Source organism: Podarcis pityusensis, assembly GCF_964106645.2.
Source record: "Podarcis pityusensis genome assembly, chromosome: 2".
NCBI classification, from domain to species: domain Eukaryota; kingdom Metazoa; phylum Chordata; class Lepidosauria; order Squamata; family Lacertidae; genus Podarcis; species Podarcis pityusensis.
The window spans coordinates 86294650-86306868 of NC_138029.1; the positions used below are offsets into that span (position 1 = coordinate 86294650).

The following is a 12219-nucleotide window of genomic DNA, read 5'->3' on the forward strand; positions in this document are numbered from 1 at the left end:
TATTCTAGGATAATTTTTTTGTTAACTTCACTACACTAAATGTGTGTTCTGTAGTTGACTTATTTTGACTTATTTTGTAATATTTTATTTTGAAATCTTTAAAATAATATTTTAGTTTCCTGTTGATTACATTGCTTTGAATGTATACTTGTTTTTTTTACTCTCTTCATTAATGCTTTATTCTGTTTTATTTGATGTTTTAACCTGTTGTAAACCACTTTGAGAATTTTTTCTTTAAATTATAAAGCCGTATAGAAATGGAAATAATAATACTACTACTAATAATAATAATAATACCATGTTAAAGAATATTTCATATTGTTAATTGCTTATCTGCATGGTGTACTGTGATTGTTTTGAGCACTTTAGGAGAACAGCGGAACAGAAAAAAGTTATTACTAGAATTTTTAGCTAATTAATATAAGCTGTTCAGAAAAAAGGCAGCTTTCCACTTTCTTATATAAAGTGCCAGTCTGAGCAATTTGGACCTTACCAAATTCATGCACCTTTTTACACTTGGTTTCCAAGTCTTCGATGAGATCCTGGAGCCGACATTGTTTTGCCAATCTTTTGCAGTCGCTCACATATTCTACATCTATGTCTAAACGGCCTGACAAAAGAAAAGAAAAGAAAGCAAATGACCCTTTCAATTCTCCCTATTATTTATTCACCAACACGTAAAATTCATCCTTACATTCACAGCTGCAAATTTATGTTTCAGCACCCCCCTGTGACTTAAGGAAGGACTGCATTTATATTTTTGAGAACATCACTTGTACAGCTAGTACAGCAACTTCTTTTGAGCCATATTGTATGTTGCTTTTCAAATATAATTCCTGAGAAAATTCAGATTTTTTTACCTTTTGTATCTTTATTATTTTAGATTGCAAACAACCTTGAATGGATTAGAAGTACAAAATTGTAGTAAGGGTGACATCCAATGTTAGCAATACCAGTATGGGCCTATTAAAATCAGTGGACTTGAGTCCATTAATTGCAATGAGTCTACAAAGAATATGATAGAGATGCATGCTGCCCTAAGTAAACAAACAGACTATAGATACACAATTTGGTTGACTATCACCCAAATAAATAAAATATGGATGCCATGTCTACATATGACAAAGCCAAGAAATGTTACATACAAGTCTATCAATTCTGATAACTACAATACTGTAGCTATTATTTCAATTGGTATGCAACTTTCCCACATACATTTGCCCAAAGCAATGAGCAAATGTATAGAAGGCTAATCCAGAATCCCTTCTATAGGTTTAATCCACGTGTCCCACATGTTAAATAAAGATGCACGTGTCACTTTCCGTATCCTTCTCTATTTCAAGGTACTCCTGTCTTATAAAAGCAAAAAGAGGAGCAACTTCAATAGCCAAATTCATACATATTCCTGAGCACAAATATCCAGAAACGTATGGTCATTGTCTAGTGAAGGATAAGGACCTTTGTTCACTAAAAACAAACAAAAATAAGACAAATTTTTATTCTTTGCTATTCCTTTAGTAGCTTCAATCTGGAGCTGTGCTCTGGAATTGGGAGGAACCCTATTCGCATATGCAAATGGAGGTAGAAAAACATGTTAGCACAGTCTGTGCCTGGTTAGAATGCCCAACCAGCAAACAAATCTTCTAGACAGCAGAATCCTTTGCACGTCTACTCAGGAGTAAGTTTCATTGAATTCAAGAAAGACTTACTCCCAAACAAGTGTGTTTAGAATTGAAGCCTCAACATTTCAAGTAACTGTTGCTCAAATAAAGGGGATTAATGCCATGGTGCTTTTAGACGTAAAAGTAACTGGAGCAACAGTGTGGCATACCGGGAATATGTCCAGACACAAAGTTGTGTCACTCATTACTAGCAATGCCAGTGCCCTTATTGCATTTGATACAGCACTTGCAAAACAAACAAACAAACCCATCAGCTGGGTGGTGGGAGACAATGTTTTCGGGCAATAAAATATTGTTGCTTGGGTGGGTGAGTGGCTAACCCCAAAGCAAAAACACGATGGTAGAGAAAAGAACCTGAATCCCCCATAATCTCACTCTAGCAAGGTCCAACACAGCTCCATGCCTCTCCATCAATGCTGTTATTCTATGCCCCAGTATCTAATGCTTTCCATCAGTATAGTCCTTGCAAGAGAAAGAGAAAAAGTACGTCACCCAGGCCATTTCTGGCAAGCTAAGTTTTGAAATAATTATGCAAAGTATATAGATATACGCAAGATGTTATTCTGAATCCAAATGCAGCAATTGTAAGCACTACAATGCAGCACATGCCCACATTTACCTGTATAGAGGTACTGGAGAAGGGAACCAAAGGCAGCTGGGTTGATCTATATAATGAATGAAAGTGGTTATTTACAGAGGTTGCATTTTGCCATGGCTTGAACTATACACTGATATAAGTGAGAAACAAGCTAGAACAGCAGTAGCTAAGGTGTTTTGGACTACAACTCCCATCAGCCCCAGCCTGTCAGGTCAATGATCAGAAGTCCTCAACAACTTCCAGAGGGTACCCCATTGGCTATATTCGAACTAGAAGGTAATGAGGGCCCATGAGATTCTGCAGTAGTGCAGTAGGCAAGCAACAAAAAGGGCAAGATTTTAGCTGTATGTCCCTTTTCCTCAATGCCAGCTCAGTTCGCACCATGTGACAACATTAAATAATGTCACTCAAAAAGTAATGAACTTGTGGAACTGACCACAAGCTGTGATAGCCACTTATATAGTTAGCTTAAAAAAACAAAAACCTGTTTTGTGAGAAGTTGAATAGCTTGTGTGTTATGTTTACCAGTAGGAACAGCCAGGGTCGATTCAATACAGTAGTCACAATGAAATCTCAATACGATGTTCCAGATCAACATTGCTGAGATAATCCAAGTAAAACTGTTTTAAAGAAACTTGATGCTTGATTAGTTAGTAACATCAGGCTTGGTACTCGTGTAGCAGAATAAAGTGGCAGAATGGACTGTACCATTCAGACTGCAAGTAGGAAAAGCCCATTTTGAGTGTTCCAAATGTAACAATATTCACTGCAAGTAAAAAAGAAAAAAGGAGAATGGCAGTGAGAGGACTAGCCCAGAACCACTTCCTCTCAATGAGCCAATTCAGGGAGTTAGTTGCTTTTTATGGGTTTTTTAGTTAGTTGATTTTTATGTTTTTTAATGTATTTGAAATAACATCCTCACCCACAGTCTTAAGTGGTACAGTCCACTCTACTGTCTCATTCTGATGCATGTGTAAATCAGGGTCTAGACTTAGCACATGAAACCATAAAGCAAGCGTCAACTGCAGACACTATTCTAGTTAAAACAAAGCTTGAGTCTTCTCACCAATGGATGCTTTAATGCTATGATGTTCTTCCCCTTCCACTTGGTCTCAAACATTTCTGCAAAATATGCACTCCGGGCACCGAGAATGCAGCGATGGGCACAGAAAGACTTCCCATGCACAATGAATACAATGTCACTCTGGTAACCCTGTTCCAGAAGTCTGCAAGGAGAATGAGAACAAGAAGTCTTGAAAAAACTGGACTGGAGGACTCAGCAACTGCGAACTGTTCCTTCAAAATCAAGGTTCTAAAATAATGCTTTATTATTTATTAATTGGTCCCTTTCTTACCAAGGTAACTCAAAGTGACTTACAATATATAAACAAAGAAAAACATACATTAAAACCAGCACAAAGAAAAACAATGAAAAAATGAAATGACAAACTTGTTCTTAAAAAGGCAGAATCTGAACCACTCAAGGAGGCCAGAGCAAATGATGATTCAACGCCATGGAGAAAAAGTAATGTTTTTGCCTGACACCTAAAGCTATATAATGATGGCACCAAGTGAGCCTCCCTGGGGACAGCATTCCATAAACAGGACTGCACACACACACACGCACACACACGCGCACGCGCACACACACACACACACACACACATATACATTACCGTATTTTTTGCCCTATAGGATGCACTTTTCCCCCTCCAAAAATGAAGGGGAAATCTGTGTGCGTCCTATGGGGCGAATACAGGCTTTCGCTGAAGCTTGGAGAGCGAGAGGAGTCGGTGCGCACCGACCCCTCTCGCTCTCCAGGCTTCAGGAAGCTATCAGCAAGCCTGGGGAGCCCGCGGGAGTTCCCGCAGGGCTCCCCACGCTGCGGATAGCAGCCTGCCGCCTGGCGCGCCCTGAAGCAGAGCGTCCTGCACCGGGCAGACATCGGCCAGCCCCACAAGCTCGGGGGACAGCGGGGAGGCGCAGTGCCGCCATCCCGCTGTTCCCCGACCTGGTTTTGGGGGAGAAATAAAGGAAAACATTTTTTCCTTTATTTCCCCCCCAAAAAACTAGGAGTGTCCTATGGGACGAAAAATACGGTAAATAGTCTTATTTACTTCTGCCACTTACGCAGTAGATTGTGATTAATCAGGTTTAACATGTATACCGTATGAGAAGTTTTTTCAGTGGGGAGGGAATTAAATATATATATATATAGAAACTTTCACATTACTATGTACTAACAGTGGCTTGACAGACTTGTCATCATCACAAGCAAGCCTCCATAAGACAAGAGGATAATAAATCTTTTGAATCTCCTGAAAGAAAACAAGAGGGGTCAGCCATCCAAGGAGTGGGCGTGGCAGTCCAGTGGAAACAGATGCATTTTAATGCTTAACCACCTGCAATGAAGGCATCCCTACTCTCTTTACCGTTGAAGGAAGACATCATAGTAGTCTCTTTTCATGCACTTTGCCGTGATCTGCTTGTACTCCTTTAACACCCGCCGAATAGCATCACTCAGGGCCCCATATAAACAACGCTCGCCATCAAAGGTGTTTGCTTCACATTTGGCACCTGTAAACCAATACCAACTGGCAATTAGGTTTGAAGTCGTATTACAAGAGACATATCATTTACATATGTGATATTGTCTTTCTCTGCAGAACAGTACTAAGAACTGCTTCCACTAAACAACTGGAGCAACCTTCATCCCTCGTTACAAGTACAGTGGTACCTCAGGTTAAGAACTTAATTCGTTCTGGAGGTCCGTTCTTAACCTGAAGCACCACTTTAGCTAATGGGGCCTCCTGCTGCCACCACGCCGCCAGAACACGATTTCTGTTCTTATCTTGAAGCAAAGTTCGTAACCTGAGGTACAATTTCTGGATTAGCGGAGTCTGTAACCTTAAGCGTATGTAACCTGAAGCGTATGTAACCTGAGGTACCACTGTACTTTCATATGTTCTTCTGGTCTAAAGCAGAGCTCATGAAGTAAAATTAACATTCAACCCTAATATCCAGTCTCTTAATTTCTGCCTTGGGACAACTGCAAGACTACTCAGTTTTAAAAGAAAGTAGCTGCATGAAGCTGCATACATTCTACAATATTTCACAGAAAACATTTCTGCTACACCCATACCACTGTGATCCAGTGTGCTACACTATGAGCTGGATTGTGGTTAGAGTGTTGGATGAGGGTCAGGCTTCATATCCACACTCAGCCATGAAGCTTGCTGGGTGACCTTGGGACAGCCATTTTCTGCTTCCCAGGGCTGATGAGAGGATAAACTGAGGAGGAGAACCATGAACACCACATTGAGCTCCTTGGAGAGAGGTTATTACAATTTAAAAAACAGAGAAAAGAATCTCTTTTAAAGTACACTGTAAATATTTAGTAAAATACAAGGTAGAAGAAAGCTAAAAAGCTTCCCAGAAAAATTAAAACAACTTTCTGATTGTGTGTTTAACTACAGTTAGGAATACAAAATTCATTGTCCAAATTCAATATAATTCTCTCTCAAGTCTGTGCCTGCATTGGTTGGAATATACCCATTTCTAATAGAGTCTGCATGTAGCTACTGTTCACTGACAAGCTATGCTTACCAAATTCAACATTACCCCACCAAACCATGATTTGGATTTCTTATCCCTAGAAGGATTATTATTTGCTTTAGCTGTAAGCTATGAATTATGATCTAATACCAAGTTTGGAATGCTGTTCCTATGGAAATCTGAAAGGCGCCTACAATCCTGATGTTTTGTCACCTGCTGAAAATATATTTGGTTCACCAAGTGTTTTTAAAGACTTAATCTGATTCAGCCTGGGTCATCTTATGATTTTATAATTGTACAATTTTGTTATTTTCAATGACTGTATTGTATACCACCTCAACAATAACTGTGTTGGTGGTTTATAAATATTCTGATAAATAAAGTTAGAAACCATGATTTTGTTTTATTTCTCTGACTGGATTTATATTCTTTGTACCTGTTAAACAACAGACCTAACATTGATTAAATGAAATCAATGTATTTTCATGGTGTGGGTGAGAGAACTAAGCTTATCTCACTCTACATCAGAGTTTTCCAAACTGTGTGTCGCGACACATTAGTGTGTTGGCTACAGTGTGTAGGTGAGTCACATGAATGCTCCCCATGGTGCTCCCAGGGCTGGAAAGGGGTTAGTTTAACCTCTTGTTTGCTAGTAAAACTGAATTATTGTGTCGTGAAATCTTCCATGTCTAAAAGGTGTACCACCAACATGAAAGGTTTGGAAAGCTCTGCCCTACATTATTGCCTTTGTCCTTTTAGCCAAGTTACTAAGAAACAGCGCAATAATGCCCTTGGGAGCTGGGTGGTTCAAGAATGGATGCTGGCAGACTTGTTACTTGGTAACCTAGATAGATCTGCAAGCAAAAGCACATATTCCTGGTGATAACTGTTCCTACTAGTCACTCAATAAATGGTGGCAGCTTCTGATTCAGTGTATTACAGGTGAATTTATTCCTTCTAGTAAAGCCAAACACTAAATCCATTTATTTTTGTCCTGCTGGGTGCTATGATGAGAACAGAAATATTAAATGTACCAACAAGGAGCCTTAACTTTTGCTTTTTTAAGTAAAAAATGAGAATAATAATAATGATGATGATGATGATGATGATGGCTGGGTTTCCCCAGCCACTCTGGGTGGCTTACAGCATTTATAAAATGTATCAAATGGACATTTACTTTTAGGTGCATTTTATTAAACAAAATGGCAACAAGCAGACTAGATTAAAAATAGCAGCTCTCCCCATTGGCTAAGATCCAATTTTAATGTCACGCTAGGGCTAGTACTACAAACTTGTAAAAAACTGAGCCCTGTACTAACACCCTACCATGAGAGGAAAAGTTTTCCTTGCAAAATAAGATTCTAGCTGTTTGATTAGCATAACAAGTCAAAAGCAGCTATGCAGTTTCCCATCAGAGCAGGATTATACTGTTTTAATTCTGGTGTACCTTCAGTGACAATTCTAGAGACACACAGGTGACCATATATATTGGGCACACAGTCTCCAGGAGAAGAAGCATATCAGTTTTTCTTACCGTTGGCTAAAAGGTACCGTACAAGCTCTTCATGTCCACAGAGACAAGCATAATACCTGTTAACACAAGGAAGGAGTTAAGGAAGAGACACTTAGAAATGAAAACTTCTAGTTTTGCTTAGGCCTTCAAAAGTCCTCCCACAGCACCAACTTTGCAATCAAATTAAGATCCTAAAATCACATTAGGTTGGGACAGCGAATGTGTTGCCCTCCGGTTGTTGTTGGGAGTGCAACTCGCAGCAGCCCAGCAGCATGGCCAATGGTTGGCATGATGGAAGTTGTAGTCCAACCTCCATCATCTGGAGGGCACCACGTTGGCTCCCCCCATGGTGTTAATTCCTTACAAGAAATTGATCCAGTCCTCTCCATAGCATTCTCACTTCTTTCTGTTGTGACAAGGAGAACAAGAGTCTTTTCCTACTCTTTTTCTAGTGATGAGATATGCACTTGCTTCATGTGCAAGTAGAAAAAAAGAGATGTGGACTAGGGCTATGCAGATGAAGTGGTGGGACCATGCAAACAGAGCTGCCATGGTTTTCTGTGCTCCCATCAAGTTCTATGGGACAACATTGAGAGAGGTGAAATCTGCACACCAGCCCCACACTGTATGATAGCTTTACCAACAAGAACTTTAGGGTACATGCTTATTATTTCTACTGCAAGTATCTACATCCTGCTCTTTTAGTCAAGACTTTCAGAGCAGTTTCCATTAGCGAGATAAAGGCAGCAGTAACTCTCATGTGAAACCCAATCCCAGATTTTTAAAAACTTCTAAAAGTTGACACTAAAAGGTGTGGGTGAATAAAAAGTCTTCCATCTGTCACTGTAAAGACAGACTTGTTAGTGCTAGGTGGGCCTCCCTGGAGACAGCAAAATGAAAAATATCCCTTTCCCAATTCCCACCCACCTCACTTCAGAAGGCGATAGAACTCCAGCAATGATCACAGGTGATAGAAAAGTTCATGCAGGAAAAGTAACCTAGGTCCTAAGATGCTTAGGGATTTCAACATAAAATCCAGTACCTTGAATTTTATGTGGAAATAGATCAGCAGCCAATGCAATCATATAAAGGCTGACATGACAATATCTCAAGGACACATTGTACAACTCCAGGAATTCCCATTCTACACTTTCTTTTATGACAGACGTAGCACAGTGCTGATGAACATATGTTGGGGACAAACAAGAGAAGACTATTGTCTTCATGCCCTGTTTGCAATCTTCCCAGAACATTACGGCTAACCAGAGCTAGACAAGATGAGCCAATGGCACAATTGGAACAGGCCTCTTCTTAGAATGCTAGTAAATGCTAGTAAAATGGTTGCCACAAATTATCCCAAAAGCAGTGGCAGGCATTCAACTGCCTTCCAGAATATTGTTTTGAATGAGGAAAATTATTTCCAACAGCAGGTCTTGTCAACAAAAAACAGAATGGGAACACTGAAAACTTGAGACAATGGGGAGCAGAATGTAGGAGAAGGATATAAGAAAAAAATCTTTTCTTTTTTGAACACAACAACAGAAGTAAAATGAGGAACCGTTGCAATGCCTGAAAGCATTTCTTTAAATCCTGTATAAGTTACCAAACAGCAGGTATGTCTCAAGGCCAAAGCACTCACAAAGGGGTACTGTCCCACTTATCCCGGACATTGATTTCAACATCTCTCTGTTCAAGAAGGTATCTGAAAGACAAACAAGGGCACAGCTTTAGCACTTAATAATTCATCTAACTCACTTCAGCTACAGCTTCAGAAATTATCTATTTTAAAGCCCCTTTTCCTATTATTATTATTATTATTATTATTTATTATTTATATTTATTAGACTAGACTGCCCTTTATCATAAGATCTCAGGGTGGTTCACAGAATGCTCAAGTTTGGGAGTGCCCATGCAACCTTTAAAAGAAGGGACACAAAATAACAAGGCTATTACATTTATCCTCCTTTACCCCCACCATTGATTTTTAAGTTTGTGTAATTTCCCAAATATCAGAAGAAACCAACATGCTGCCCTCCAGATGTTTTTGGATTCCACCTCCCATCTGCCCTGGTCATTTGAGGAATGATGGATGGTTTAGTCTAACATCTGGAGGCATCACATTGGCTACTCCTGCTCTACATTCCAGCAGCACACACCTCCCCGCTTTTTTTTCTCTTTTCTTTAAAAAGTTAGTGTCAAATATCCCCACCAATTCTATGGGGGCACAACAGTGCATATGCAGATTATCAGGAGCACAGAAAACACAAAGAAAAATAGTTTGTGTTTCTATTTTGCTTTCTGGAAAGGCCCTAAAAAAGCAGAGCTAGTACGGTGCAATGGTTAAGAGTACTGGACTAGGACTGGGATAAAGTCAGCCCCTGTCTCTGAATTTAAACTATCTCACAGGGTGGTTGCAAAAATAAAATAAAAAGGCAAGGGGGAGGGTAGAATGAATTTAACTATAAATGACATTTTAAAATCATGTTAAAAAATTAGCCATTATTTAAAAATCTTAAAACAACATCTGGTTGATGTTCTCCAAGTATGTTGCTACTGTTGTCCTTTTTGTGATTCTGCTTGTAAATTTTGTTACAACCGAACGCTCTAAGTGTTGTGATTTTTACTAGTTCTTAAGATTGACACTGAAATTGATGGATAGCATCACTTATGGTGATTATGCACATCACAATGAATTTGAATTGATATAATATTGTGATCAACATTACTTTTCTGGCTGTTACTACATCTTAATGCAATGAATCAGGAAATTAATTGATAGAATTTTTAATATATGATTGGTATATGATTAATATATATTTATTCTTGTATTCATGAATTACTGTCATGTTAACTGTTTTGTCTTTGTAATGATGTGTTTTGTGACAGTGCTTGTATTCCGTTGAGTCACGCTTGGGCACATGTGTGTGGAAAAGCAGCATATAGTTTATATTTTACAACATATTCAGTTTGAAAAAGGAGAAAATGTGTTTATAAAGCCTTAAAATACCATTTGCCTTTTTGTGTGTCTGTTTCTTTTTGGTCCTGCTCTCAGGGGATATCTAAAGTAGTCAGCTGTTTCAGGACAGGAAGCTGAGCTGATAGGCAGAAGAGGCAAAAGTTGTTTTCCTTTTTAAAAACACAGCAAGAACTTGGGGCCTCCCATTAGGGACATGAAGCAACACAGTAGCAGCCATTCTATTGCCAAATATGAATAGCTTGGGGAGGGAAGGTTGGCAAATACAGGCAGGTGAAAAGAATTTCTGAAAGAATTTTGCTTCCTAACTATTTATCTGCCCCCTAACTTATTCTCTGCCACAATAATCTTCAATGTTCCCAGACCTAGGACTCAACTTTTAACCAAAACATGCATTTGGAAACCTTTAAAAAAAATAAAAAATACCACATATTTGTATGATGGTATTGCTACTGCTGCAACATGTTAGATCAGGCTGTGACAGTCGTGGGTTCCAACCCACCAGTTGAAGACCAAAGAGCTGCCACATCCAACAGAACTCTTAAGTTATCCAGTCCATGCTTGTTCCCTATTCCCCTCACAGATCTGTGACATTCTCCCTCCAAAATATCCCTGGTTGTGCCCAATATCCTCCATTCTATTTTTTCCCCAGCCCCAGCCAGTACTCCCCCTGTGCCCCACGTTTGCTTTCTAAAAGTAGTGTGTGCCAGAAATCCGCCTTGCCTAGAACTTCGAAGCTCCTATCTGGAAGTCTCTCCTCCCTTTAAGCCTAGATGGGTGGAGAAGGCATTAGCTGGGGTTACCGAAGGCACTTTGTACACGCCCAGAGCCCTCTCACCCAGGTTATTGCTTTCATGTGTGCAAACAAGCCCAGAAGCTGGTTCTAAACAGCTTCCCAGTTTTACTTCTCAGGCAGCCCTTTTTTTGCTGCTGTCTAGAAGAGCCATCTAAACATCCTAAACACACACAACAAACTTCGAGGAAAGCTAGAAAAAAAAAATAGACGAGTTTACCTTAAGTCCCAGGGCAGCCCCTAAACCTCCACCTGCCATTCAGGTGCTCCCCAACCCGGAACCTCAAGGGACAGCCCCCTATTAAGCTCCCTAGCCCCAGCTTCTGCCAAGGCGCAGCAGCACCGATGGGGGGGTGTGGCCCTCTCCCGGGGGTCCCCCCCCACCCCATAACCTGGGCAAGGGCCTCACCGCACTCGGAAAACATCGCCCTTCTTGCAGCTGGTGAAGAGGTCGCTGGTGTCCATAGCCCGCCGGAAAGCGCCGCATTGACCCGGCCTAGGGGAGCGAAGGCGGCTTCAGCGGGAGCAGGCCCAGGCCCAGGAGGAGGAGCAGGGCAGCCCAGGGCAAGCGGCGCCGGATGTAAACACGGCGCCGGAGAGGCTGCTCCACACCAGCGAGGAGGCCGGCCTCGCTCCCCGCCCTTTCCTGGGGGACCCGGCGGCGCGCAGTCCCGCCCACCTCGCCTGGGTCAGCTTAGAAGACCGGGCAGCAGCGGCGGCGGCGGAAGGGCGGCGTCGTGCCTGTGCAGCTTTAATTCCCCCCGCCGCCTGGCAAAGCCTTCTCCAGGCGCCGCGCGCGCTTCTCCTCCTCCTCCTCCTGCTGCGCCCCGTTTGCGCGAGAGCCCGCCTCGGTTCGTTCTGTGATTCGCTCGCCATTAGATGCCGCCGCCGCCACCTCCTCCTTCTCTCCGGCACCAAGAGCGAGGATTAGCACCGGCGTTTGTGCGTTGATATATAGATTGTTTTCAAAAGGGTTAGGGCTTCGTGTTTTTAAAAAGTTCGGGCTCCTCCAGCGCCCCCCATGCCGCCTGCAAATCTGTGGCCCGGAAGCCTCGGTCGGAGCGAGGGGGACGAGCGAGGCTGAAGCGGACAATGACTTTGTCT

The 12219-nt window shown here is 41.4% G+C and overlaps 1 protein-coding gene across 1 annotated transcript in view; it reads right to left on the reverse strand.

Moving 5' to 3' along the window:
* Positions 1 to 11731, reverse strand: part of ABTB1 (ankyrin repeat and BTB domain containing 1) — a 38743-nt gene extending 27012 nt beyond the window's left edge. Inside the window, exons 1-7 of the mRNA XM_080996937.1 lie at positions 11525 to 11731; positions 8988 to 9050; positions 7370 to 7425; positions 4713 to 4857; positions 3347 to 3506; positions 2302 to 2347; positions 494 to 610 (exon numbers count right to left, since the gene is read on the reverse strand). Coding sequence (XP_080853063.1) covers positions 494 to 610; positions 2302 to 2347; positions 3347 to 3506; positions 4713 to 4857; positions 7370 to 7425; positions 8988 to 9050; positions 11525 to 11580 — 643 coding nt within the window. The 5' untranslated portion in view covers positions 11581 to 11731. The remainder of the gene's footprint in view (positions 1 to 493; positions 611 to 2301; positions 2348 to 3346; positions 3507 to 4712; positions 4858 to 7369; positions 7426 to 8987; positions 9051 to 11524) is intronic.
* Between the last annotated feature and the right edge of the window lie 488 nt (positions 11732 to 12219).